The 12646-nt window shown below is 37.6% G+C and overlaps 1 protein-coding gene across 3 annotated transcripts in view; it reads left to right on the top strand.

The window, feature by feature from the left end:
• The window catches only part of CADM2 (cell adhesion molecule 2), a 691310-nt gene extending 679795 nt beyond the window's left edge, over positions 1-11515 (top strand). For all 3 annotated transcript variants that reach the window (XM_076351761.1, XM_076351770.1, XM_076351754.1), the window contains 2 exons: positions 2202-2327; positions 3930-11515. In XM_076351761.1, coding sequence (XP_076207876.1) covers positions 2202-2327; positions 3930-4048 — 245 coding nt within the window. In that variant the 3' untranslated portion in view covers positions 4049-11515. The remainder of the gene's footprint in view (positions 1-2201; positions 2328-3929) is intronic.
• The last annotated feature ends 1131 nt before the right edge of the window (positions 11516-12646 follow it).

Here is a 12646-nt window from a genome sequence, read left to right as displayed (position 1 = left end):
TGGATTATACTCTGCATCAGGAAGTATATTATCCCTTAAAATACCTCCTTTCATTCTTTAATTTTACTGCTAGTATACTAGCAGGGGTTAGCTTTTAGTGGGAAAACACGTTCATGCTGCTCCTGGCCCAGCGTTGGGGAAGAGCATCTCCTGCAGGTCACACACTGCGCTTGGGGACATTGCTACTCCTTAGTGCCCAAATGGGCGCTGCCTTTTTGCTGCAGGGAGGAGGTTTACCGCAACGTTGCTACAGGCACCACAGAAGGAGGAATTTGCTAGATGGCTCAAGCAGGCTGACAATCCTGCAGCAAGCTGTCACCTTCCATTTTCTCGAGCGAGCAGCCACCTCCTCCTTACTCCCCTCAGAAAACAGAGCCTCTGCAAGGCGTGGGGAAGGATGGCTGCGCGCTCCAAGCTCTTGCTTTGGGGAGGCAAGATTTCAGCCGTCTTGCTTTTCCCTGCGAGGCTGCTGGCGCACAGAACTTGGGGTCATTTTTAATCACCAAAATAGAGCCGATGTCCCCTCGGATGATCCTGCATACTCAGCGTAGTGCCACCGACAATAGCACCATGCCGGGAGGTTCATGGAGGTGGAGGAGGGTGCGGGCACAGCTGACTTTATAAGGTGTTTCTAGCTTTTTTGAGGCCGATACCTACTATTTGCCATCATGTCCACAGAAGTGCTGTGGCCAGCTTCCCCAAAGTCCTTTTAGCAGCCAGAAGAGACAGATGTGGGAGCTCAGAAAGCCAGCGATAAGTGACAAAGCCATGCCTGATGGGTTCAGTGACTGTTAAGAGCAGAACTGTATCTGTAACAGTGGCCATAGCACTCTGTGCTCCAGCCTACCTGAAAGTGTAGTTTCAGTATGCCTGACAGTTTACAAAAGGAGGGGAAAACATTATTCTTTTATTTCATCTATATAACGTTATATTTATGTACACTTGTGTGTATGTAGATATATGTATACATCTTACTGTTACACAATGATCCTGGTCAGCAGAATGTAATTATGGTATCATGGAATCACACCTCCTTGGCATTATCAGAGGCCCTTCTATCATCTTTACAGACTTGCCCTCTTTTCTGTGTAAATATTTTTCCTGCCTTTCCCTTTTGCAAAGCAAAGAAGTTGTTTGCAAACTATTTGTAGAATATAAACAGCACCTACAAGGGAAATGCCCTTGAAGCAGTGAGAGTAGACTGATTGCAACATACAGTACATGCTAATAGCATCTTCAGAGAATTACTATTACTTCGTAGCAGAGGCATTTTCATTAAAGTAGAAATCTTACCATGATCCTTAGATTGGATTTTTACCTTCTTTTGCGTATTTCAGGTGAGTCAACAGTCACAGGTTGCTGGTTCATTGCTCAAAAGCTCCAAAGAATTACTCACCCCTAAGTAGTGCCATTTCCCATGATTGCCTCTTTGCAAATTTCGTGAAGCACCAGGCAACAGAACAGGCAAATGACCGGCACAGAAAGCTTGAATCTGGCAGTATTCCTAGTGCTCTGCACAGAGTTAGTAAAATGAACCTGCTAATACATTGTTATATCTATTACAGCTTGCTCATGTTGGGTGTTAATCGAGTATTCATAATAAATTCACAAACTGACGCTTGAGACTGAATGATGATCTTTCAGGTTGCCTGATACCTTTATCTGACCAAATTCATGCAGACTCAGCCATGTGCAGAGGAACTTGGCATGGCTGCACTTTATCCACCTTTTTATTTCTGATGCAATAGGATAGGAATGAGAGGAAGAGAATATATAAGGGTTCCCCACTGAGAATCAGTTCTATAAATTATGTATTATGCAGACACTATTCTGCTGATGCTATCTGATCCCCAATTCTCCGTTCCTTGTTTTTCCTTCTATAAATAGCTGTGGCCAGGTTTTCAGTTGTAAAATGACGAGGACAAAACCAGAAACCTTTCCCATTTAATAACCTCTGCCAAAGAAGAATAAGGTAATGTTTTTCATAACTGTGATGTCCTCAGGGCTTTAACAATCTGGGAATACAAGCAGCACTATGTTGTTGATAAGATACTGGTAGTAAAAGTGGGAATAACCATGCTGAATATTAAAGAGGGAAATGCCCTATTTTCAGGATGATCGGTACAAAACTTGGTATTGTGAATTTTCCTGTCAATTTTTGTCTGTGTAGGACCACTTTTGCTTTTTGTTTCTCCCTCTAGATCCAAATGCTTTGGCTGGACAGACCGGACCTGACCATGCTCTTATAGGAGGAATAGTGGCTGTAGTTGTCTTTGTAACACTATGTTCTATAATTCTCCTTGGTCGATACCTGGCAAGACATAAAGGTAGGACAGATTTAGTGGAAGTTCAGTCACTTTTGGAAGCAAGGCATGATTTCACCTGGGAGTGGTGTTCCCTTTTGCCTTCCCCCATCTGCTAAATTATTTGGACAAGAAAGTTCAGTTCACAGTCCAGTCACAAGTGAAGTCTCTGTGAATTTTACACAGTTTTCCAGTGGACTGGCTAAGGCAAAGGACATCTACTTACATGCCCAAGGTCATCTCATAAGTCAGTAATTTAGAGAGACTAAGAGGTGAGATTGCCCCTTTGGTTTTGGCTGTTAGCTGTAGACACTTGATTACATGATCTCATAGTTTTAACTAGTATATCAATTCAGCAGAATATATATAGAGAGAGTGAACAAGATTTTTCATTTTAATAAATTGTGCTAATACTTTAAGTATGTATTTAAAAGATAATATTAGAAGCCGGTGGTGAGTTTTCAGATCAGTGACTCTTTTACCAATGATCCCACTGGAATAAGGGGTTCATTCCTGGGCCAAGCTTTACTTTATTCAGAGATTTCACCTTAAGAATTCTCCTCCCTTCATCTTCAATCCCCCCCCCCCCCGCCATTAGAGATGATAACAGGGATGGAGTGACACTCACTTCTGACTAAGCCTCTCTATGATCCTATTTTGACCTAGTTAATTCCAAAATCATTTCTTGAGATTTAACCTCCGAATGGCTTGTAGACCTATTGCTAAAGCTTGGTTGATTCCCTACCCTCCCCCCTGCCAAAAAAAAAAGAAAAGTGAAGAGAGGATTAGTGTTGGTATTAACTCATTAAATCTCATTTTAGGTAGGCTAATCATATGGCTAGCAGACATAAGCTGATAAAGCCATCTTTTTAATTTGATTGGACTGTGCGGGGGAAAACAAGATTTTTTTTAACGAGGCACTGAAAGTGTGTCTCTTTTGTTTTACTTTCCCGAATGAACAGTTATACATCTTATGCCAACATAAATAATGGTTTTCACAAAAGGAAAGTTGACTATTGTACACAATTCTTTTTATTCATATCCTAAGCATAAAAATATCTGTGATAGTATAATGTGAGTGGCTTCAGTTAATAAAACTACCTCAATTTTGTAATTCTTGGAAATGACTATGATACAATTCTGTAAAATTGAAGTATAGATACTAGCAAGAAAAAATAGAAATACAAAAATAATCAGTGGTGATTTTTTTTTTAAAATAAGAGTTTATGAATATTTAAGTCTTCAAAGTTGATTTGTTTTTTATGAGTAGCTGTTCCATGCGATAACCAAGATTTTATCACTTATTCTATAATTGCAAAATATATTACCTGTTACCACAGTTAGATAAAGTGGATTTTTATGAAAAGATTTCCTTAATTTATTGTGGCTATACTTGAATTTGTGTACATGCATTATCAGTATTAATACTATAAATATTTCTTAGACGAATTAGAAAGTTGAGCATACCTGTATAATGTATAGTAAAATTGTGTAAAAATATTTGTCCATTCATGAAGCAATTGGAACATTGTTAGAAATGTACTCCTATCATGCAGCATAAAGCTAAAAAAACCCCTAATCTTTCTTTGTTTTTTTTTTTCTTTTCTGTTGTACTGATTCCTATAGGAACATATTTAACAAATGAAGCAAAAGGAGCTGAAGATGCACCTGATGCCGACACAGCCATTATCAATGCAGAAGGCAGCCAAGTCAATGCAGAGGAGAAAAAAGAGTATTTCATTTAGATGCAGAGCTAGAATCTTGGAGTTTTACTTATCAGGCTGACTGCTGGAGAAAACTGGCTATCATTTCTCAGAATTCATTTCTGCCATCTTCTGCTATCTTAATTAACTCGCATACCTGCTATAAGTAGCCAGTTTATGCCAACAATCAGCTGTTGACGTCATCATTCTAGAATTACAGTATCATGCGTAAAGCAGGACATTTCTTATTGCCTAAAATTCATATCCACTGCTCTCTTAACATACAGTGCTTGAATATACAGCCTTAACAATGTTAATCACCATCTTAATCCAAGTTTTCCACATTTTTAAATGTTGTGCAGCTTGCTTCTTTTTCAGTTTTCTTTTATCATGTCCCTACTAGTGTGTCATAGAACAATATTCATAACAAATACTATTAGGTAAGGACCTAATTTACTTACATAAAATGTTAAGTCTAAGATTAGAGGTTTACCAAGAATGTTTTATACATGTCTATCTATAATTCAAAAAGCAACTTGTTTTTGAGACATATGCCCTAGGAAACACAAACTGAAATCTTTTTAGTATAGTTTCTTGTATGCCTGGATTTGGTGGAAAAAAACTATCAGTCCGCTGATTTTTTTGTTTTATTTTGCTTTGTTTTGTTATGTTTTAAATGGTACCTTGACAACAGTGCCATGTTTCAGTGGTGAAAACATGCTGAATAGCTATACAGATTCTGCAAAGTTAGATAATAGTGCTCCATTTGAAACAAATTTGTCCTGCCCTTTTACTGCTTTTTGGGATCGCAAACATTAGAGAACTTTCTGAGGAATTTCTGTTTTTATAATTTATTTGCTTCACATGAACTCACCTGCCTACTCAAATTTGAAGTGTTCATGGGGCACAACTGCAAGGCATTTTAGTATCTGTATATAGTGCATATAATAAATTCAATTAAACATTATTTGATACATATTTAACTTTTTTGGCAGTAGCTAAGTCAGTCACAAGTAAGCATTTTCTAATGTCCATTATATCCCTTTAGCTATGACTCAAATTAATATTCTGAGTAGATAACATGTATTAGTATTCTTTTGTCTGTATGTCCTAGCACTGTTCAGCAGCAAACTTTTCTAGTTCTTGTTAATTTTTTCTTTGTTATACAATGGAAGCACAATGTTATATGGAAAGGTAGTTTTAAGCTAACAACCAGTGCACAGCCTCAGGTTTTAAATTACAACCACATTTGATTACTATCCTTAAAAAATACTATTGAGTTGCTAAAATTCTCGATTTTTAATTTGGCAGTTCCAGAGCTGCTTCTCTACGTTGGTTTGCCAAAAAAAAAGAAAAAAGAAAAAAAAAAGAAAAAAATAGAAGTGTTAAAACAAAAGATATATGTTTTGTGTATACAGTAAATGGACTAATTCTTTATATTAAATTCCTGTCTATGCATTTTGTGAGGTACAAACTTATGTCACCGTGAATGATAGAGAATTCCTGCCATGCTTTTAGCTCCACAGTGAAAGTCTCTGTTTGGATTATTTCTGAATTTTTTTGTGTAATTGACAGCTGAAAAATCACATGCTCTTAAATATGACAACAAAACACTGTAAGCCCATCGGCTTATTTCCTCTTCCAATGAAATAAAAAGGTTGCCATAACAGCTCTTGGAAATGATTCTACACTGGAGAACGCAAGTTGGTCTAGCCGGAGCTTGTCTTGCTCCTAAGTTTTGCACCTTTGACAAAAGAGTATTTCTCTCTGGTTGCTGTACTTGTGAAGCCTAAAAGCATGATGGTCTGCTGTAAAGGACTTTCTCCTGGGATTTTATTTTTGTGTGGGGAAGGGAGAGTTTGGAATACGACATCATGTAGTATGGTAAAATGGAAGATAAAGGTGCTGTGTCAGATTATTTATCAGAAGAGTATAAACCTTTTAAGGACAATATGAGAGTATTTTAATTGTTTTTGTTGAAACATTTATCTTAATTTCTAAGAAAAAAGGGTGACGTCAATCAAAGCAGCACTTTTTTTCAAAATATACAGACATAAATAATATGATGTGGTTGAGTGTTAACATAATAAATCATATACAGTATGACATTTTAAAGAAATAAGTCTGCATTGATGTGATTGCATGCTTGTTTTTACAGTTCACTCCATACCCATCTGTGGAAAAATGCAATAATATGTTAATATAATATGGTAGTTTGAGAGAACCAGGTAGGTGCTACTAGACACATTGAAAACTAGTATAGGTTTACAAGATATTCATGTCTTTCAAAACATACACATGTAAAAGGCTGGCAAAGGAAGTCATTCAGTTTAATACCAAAAATATGGGTTCTTGTCACAACAGTAAGTTACATTAGCTACAGTGCAGTATCACGTACGACAAGGTTTTATTTCAGGACCTGGGGCCCAGTTCAACTAAGCATTTAAGCACATGCTCAGCTTCAGGTGTCGGAGAAGTTCCATTGGACTGTAAGGCACTATTCATATGCTTAAAAATAAGTGCTTCCCTGGATGAGGGCCTTATTTGCCCAAGTGGAATTCCCCACCAGCGTGGTGTTTGCGCCTTTTTTCATTCTTCCTAACTCCAGCTTGTTTGAATAATAGGGTTGTTGCTTGAACCATTACCCAACCAAGGTCAGGTAGGACCTTCAAAAGCAGGATTGCCTTTGGGGTAACCATTTCAAACCATTTTCTCCAGTGGCATAGAAACAGCATTTAAACTTTGCAAAAAGAGATATAAATTGTATTGTTAAAATAGGTTATCTGTTTGGTTTTCAATTAAAAGTTCCCACATGTGCTCATTTTTAATGCGGTTGATCTTCCGTTATCTTGCACCTGGGGGCATCCCTTGCATCTGTGCAAAGCACGTGTGAAAAACCCCACACCGAGCATTCTACCTGGATAGCACTTTGCAGGCCTGTCTGGTCTTCATGGGTTTAAATTACTACACTAGCTGTAAAGAGGCATCCCTCTTCTTTGTAAGCAGAACCATGGCTCAACACTAATGACATTCAGTAGGCTAAAAGCCAGTCGTCTGTTCCCTTTGTCCAAGATCCCATTCTGAAATACCGCTTTTATTATTATGGTGTGAGGTATCCAGCGAATGTGTAAAATGGGGGCTCTGAATGGGAACCACCCTCGCTAAAATGTATGTGACATCCTCTCCCACACGCACTTGCAGAGTAGTTTTCTCAAGACCAGGTAGCTAGTTTCTGCCAGTGTACTGTTTACAGTGTCGATTGCTGATTATTTTTAAACTTTCTGATGTAGATTTTTTTTTTTTTTAATGCTTCAAGAACATTCTCATGATCTGAACGAGAAAGCGGTGCATCAGAAGACAAGGGGTGCATCCTCCCGCTCTTTTAGTGTCATCTGACAAACCAAGAAACAGTTTAAGGAACCTGATGTTTAACTTGAGGCTCAGAATTTAAGCTAGAACACTTTAAAAAGTTTCCACATTACTTAAGGATGGTTCGTCTTGCACTGAGACTCCCTCTATAAAGGAATACATGAAGAAAACCAACTTTTCTAAATAAGACATGGAAGTTAACATCTTGTGTATTTTCATTACAGTATAATATATAAATAACAATTTCAATGAGAAGAAAGGACAGAATCATCTGTAATTATGTAATTCATGATTGTAACAGCACTGGTTACCATGTACGCACATGTACAGTAGCTATTTCAACAGTTACAGTGTAGTTACATGTAATTCCCTGTAACATAGCAGTTATAGTGTAATTTAGTGCCACTTATTGTAAAGTGTTACCAAAAGGAAAATGGAGTTCTTACCTTTACAATTCCATTCAAATTAAAGGTAAGTTTATTAAATTAGCACCATAAATCTGATATTGCATTTCTTAATTAAGGAGGTGATTTAAAACTTCATGTTCACACTGCAGCTTCCCCCACCGCTTACCCAGACTCCTCCAAGTGTCTGATCTCTACAGTCCTAGGAACTGGTAATCTGTGATGAACATACCAAAAATCCAGCTACTTCAACTTCAATTGAATAAGCTGTCTAATAGAGAAAAACAAACAACAACAACAAAAATAAGGAGTAATGCTTTTTATTAAGTGGCACAAAGTACACACTAAAAACTATGCAAAAATATAGGTAAATACAGTGTACTTACATGTAAGTATCTTGTACTTGCTGTGTATGGATATTGGAAAAACCGTGTAATTATAATATGCATTTTGATTATTCCAAGCAGGGGGATGACCCCTAACAGTCACAAGGAAAAACTGGAAGGTACATATACAAGCAGTGGATATCCTAATGCAATATGTGTAATTCCTCTACTTGCAATGACAACTAATTTATAAAAATGCTTATACCACTCCTCATTCTCACTAGCTTTGCTTTCCATTTCTTTGAGGCCCATTAAATATCACTGAAACACCTTTAGGCAAAGTAAGACACTGACTCCGCTAATGGCTTTGCTGCCAGCACTCTGTATGTCTGGCAACACTGTTCTGTAATCTATTTCTGGCTCAACAGCACAAGTTTCCTCTTTCTTTCTGTCCTCAAGGGAGCCTAGTATGTTAAGATGCTGAAATATGCTGCCATATGCCCTGGTATTTTTAGCATGAACAACAGAGAAAGAGAGAGAGCGAGCGCTGCATTCTTCTGACCCCTATTTTGCTGAATCACCTCACCTGGAATTTCCACTACTTGCTCAGTAACGCCAGGTAATCTTAAATTGTAAGTACAAAATGCTTCCATCAAAGTACAGAGGATGCCTTTAATGATAAAGCTAACGTTTTGTAAACATGAAGTTTTGTATTACTGATCTTTTTATTTCTCGCCACTTTTCCATCATACCCTTCCAGAAGGAATGCACCGAAAGACAGATAACATAGAAAAGCAAAAGAAGAAAAGAGTATTGTAAGCCTTCTTGTGGTTGCCATTGCTATAACCCTCCTTTGTGTCCTGTGTAACAGGCAAATAGATGTATTTAGCAACTGCCATTAGCATCATTCCACACTATGCTGTTCCTAGAATATGACATCTACCTCTTAGTCTAAATACTAGCTATGAGATATTTGTATACATTTTAGATACTACTGAATCTTTGGCGTGGTCTTGAAATGAGATCATTGTTGGGTTTTTTTTTCTGTTAAAAATAGAAAAAAAAAAATTGCCTGGGTTCATAGTTCTTGCCCTGTTCTTTACTAATTTTGGGATAGTTTGAGCTTTCAACAGGGCATAAGGACACAGCCTCAGCTGGTATAAATCAGCTTCACTCTGTTGCCTTAAATGTGGGCCAATTTACACTGGCTGGGGATTCATCCCAAACAGCTTAAAAATAAACTGCTATAACACATCAATATTTAGTCAGCACTAGATAATGATGTGCAATCCAACTGCAACACAATTCTGTCCCGTAAGGCACGCAGGTTTGAAGAGAAACTTTTAAAAGCACATGCAAGCTTTTGAATTAAATATGCAATACCAATACTGTTGAGATATTCTGACTCTTACTTATTTAAACATATTATTGCCAGGGCTTGTTTACATTAAAAACAATGCGTGGGGGACAGGGAAGGACTATTGCAAACAGTAAGAGAAAATTAAATGGATAGAGCAGCCTTTGATGTCAACAGAGCAGCGTAGGAACTTATCGAGAGTGGGACTTCCTACATGATTTTTCAGAGTGGACCTAGTACCTCTGAAGCAAATGGGAGTTACCTACTTGGCATTAACAAAAGCTAGCACAGTTCCTTCTTGCTATCGATGAATCTAACCCAGCACTTTCCACTTGTTTTAACTCAGGAGGAAACAAGGGTACAAACATGGTTTAACAGCACACTTCCGTATCACTCCACATCCTCAGGATGCTCCAAGCTTTGTGCGCTTCCAGCAGCCCTTAAGGGAATTCTTCCAGCATCTAGGAATCATCTTGTTGCCAAGCCATGTTAATTTTCTTCAGCAATGTTTAATGTACTCACAACCAGACGGAAGACGGTGTGGAGCCAATATGATGACTCTACAGTACTAGGGGCTTCCAGAGCCTCTCAGTAGATGGCAAAAAAAAATTCTTCATGGCTTCCGTGTTTACTATAGATCTGCCCTCCATGTTCTGTGTCTTAAGTCATTTATTCTCTGCTGGGCTAAAAGCAGCGGTCTAATTGGAAAGGAGGTAGGAAAAAAAAGTCTCTCCTCTAAACAGAGCAGTCTGTGTTACTATTAAAGAACAGTTCAAGGATTTTTATTTCTTCTTTTTTTTAAGATTTCAGGTGCAAAGCCAAGCCTGTTGGGGTCAGCACTTTAGCACTTTCCCTGTGTTCAGGGTCAAGCCAGCAGTGTTTCATGTGTGAGCTCTGATCTCACATTTCAGCACAAACTACAGACAGCCTTACCCTGCCCTTATGCATAGTGATGAAAATCACTGATGCTATTTTCTTCTAAACATACTCATTTTCTTGGTGTTGTTCTACAATGAAATCATTGAAGGCTTTTCATAATGGGTTCAAAAGGAGGGGTTTTAAAGTAATAGCTTGTAAAGAAAATAATAATGATGATCATCAACTGTTTATGTTGATTATGAAGAGGAGGAAAATCTTTAATTGCTGGACTGAATTCTTTATTACTTCCTCTTTTTCTCCTTTCTATGCATATTGATTAATGTTAGTAAATATGCAGTTGCACATGTTGTCCTTTTTCAGTGACAGCAGATTTGCTTATACCCCTATATAGCTTCCATAGAAATATGCAAATATGACCTACAATCATCTGTTTCTGCCTAAACAGTGAGCCAAGAGAGTGAACTCATGGATCACTGGATTCATATACGTCCTGCTTCCATAAAAGTTGGGTACAGTATGCCTATTGATTTCAAAAGAACAGGGCTCCAGTCCTTAATGCCCATGTTTGAGTTGCTATTTAGCTCTTTTCCAACAGAATTATAAAGCAATCTTTGTGCATCCTTTACTTTTAGCCTAGATATTTTATAACTACAAAACCCCTTCAGTTCAGTAGGAAGTTTCCTAGAATAAATAATAAGGCATAATTTCTGAAAGGACTGTAACAACTTCATCTATTCATAGTCAGTGTAAGTGTATTCTCCTAGGAACTCCCGTGTACTCTGCTCTTACACTGGCAATTTATGGCCTTGGGAAGGATATATTTGAACGGTTCAGAAATACAACCACTAACCTGTAAACAAAATCTGTGGGAATTAAACATATTGCACTGATGATGAGACACGTTTACTTCACTTAATTTCCTCATTAATAACTTTAAGCAGACAAAATGCATATTGTAATGTTAGGTACATGACACTTGCATGTTGCTATGCCTATATACTTACAAAGTATTCAATGTGTACTTAGTGGCGCTTAAAAAATGTCATGTACAATTCTTCTAAACATTCTTACAGGGTTCCCATTTGCACTTCATCTTTCAGAAAAGTCTTGTCAGAAAATTGTCTGATGAATATTATTGAAAAAAATAAAATTTCAATTTTAGTTATCTGTTGGACATTTCTGAATTGTCTATTCTTTTAATATATTTCCTGGTGCTTGCCAGTTTGGCAGTGGAGTTGATTTAGACCAGTGGCTGTACACACAGACTGTTCATTGAGCAGATTTTGCTGTTTCTAGTAGAACTGTTATAATCATATACTTCTCTAATATAAGTAATAGCAATTCTGAGATTTTAAACAGTTATCCAAGAAAATAATCTGAGAGACACTGGTATTTTACAGATAATTACAAATTCTATTATTTTATTTGATGTTTATATACTATTTACTGTGCATTGCTTTATAGTTTCTTCTGACTGACAAAGTAACAATTTTTGGATGCTGTCCTCACTGTAGGAGAAATTCATCCTTATGAAGAGGTCAAGTGCTGAAAAAGCACTTAAGCCCGTGGGACTTAAATGGTGGCTTAGCCCTCTTGAAGGAGCTAGAGAATTCGTGCAAGGTTTTCTACACCACTTATCATGCTTCAGTTCATGTTATAAAGGGCAAGAAGGCCACCGGTCTCAAAGGGAGAAAGACAAATGTCACAGGGAAGAGGAAATTCTGAGAGGGTCTGTGTTTATGAAAAAGAAACAAGTCCCAGATACAGAGAGAGACACTAACAGAGTTTGGTACTTCCGTGCAGAGGATATCGCAGTGCTGTTGCGCATCTCTGATGGCAGAGCTTTCCTGTGACCTAAACTAAGCATGCATTTGACAAATGTACAGCCCTGTTGGATTCAGCAGATTTGTTCTTCTCTTTATTACTTCTTTTCACTAAACCAAAATGTTTCTCTTTAAGCAATTTTTAATGTGCAATAATGTACTTTTTAAATACAGCAACAATGCAGATTTCCACATGATCCTCAAAGTCATATGCCCATGATTTAGGGCAAAGCATGCTGCAAATCTACGGTGTACCCAAGGAAAGTGACACAGTCCAGCAAATGACACAATCCACCACCGGATTTATCGTTTTCTGCTTTGTGCCTTTCCCTGGCCGAGAGTAGATTCTTACAGTGATCTCCCTAACCTGTTATGTCCCTCACATGATTCCTTTTAAAAAAAAGAGTCCTAAATCTATAAATGCCGGTAAGGGATCTCTTTCATCAACAGCCAACAAAATACTTGCCCTCCTCCCCACCTTC

Source organism: Aptenodytes patagonicus, chromosome 1 (genome assembly GCF_965638725.1).
Source record: "Aptenodytes patagonicus chromosome 1, bAptPat1.pri.cur, whole genome shotgun sequence".
Taxonomy (NCBI): Eukaryota; Metazoa; Chordata; class Aves; order Sphenisciformes; family Spheniscidae; genus Aptenodytes; species Aptenodytes patagonicus.
Note: the sequence above shows the minus strand (reverse complement) of the source record. Positions and strands in the feature narration are given on the sequence as shown.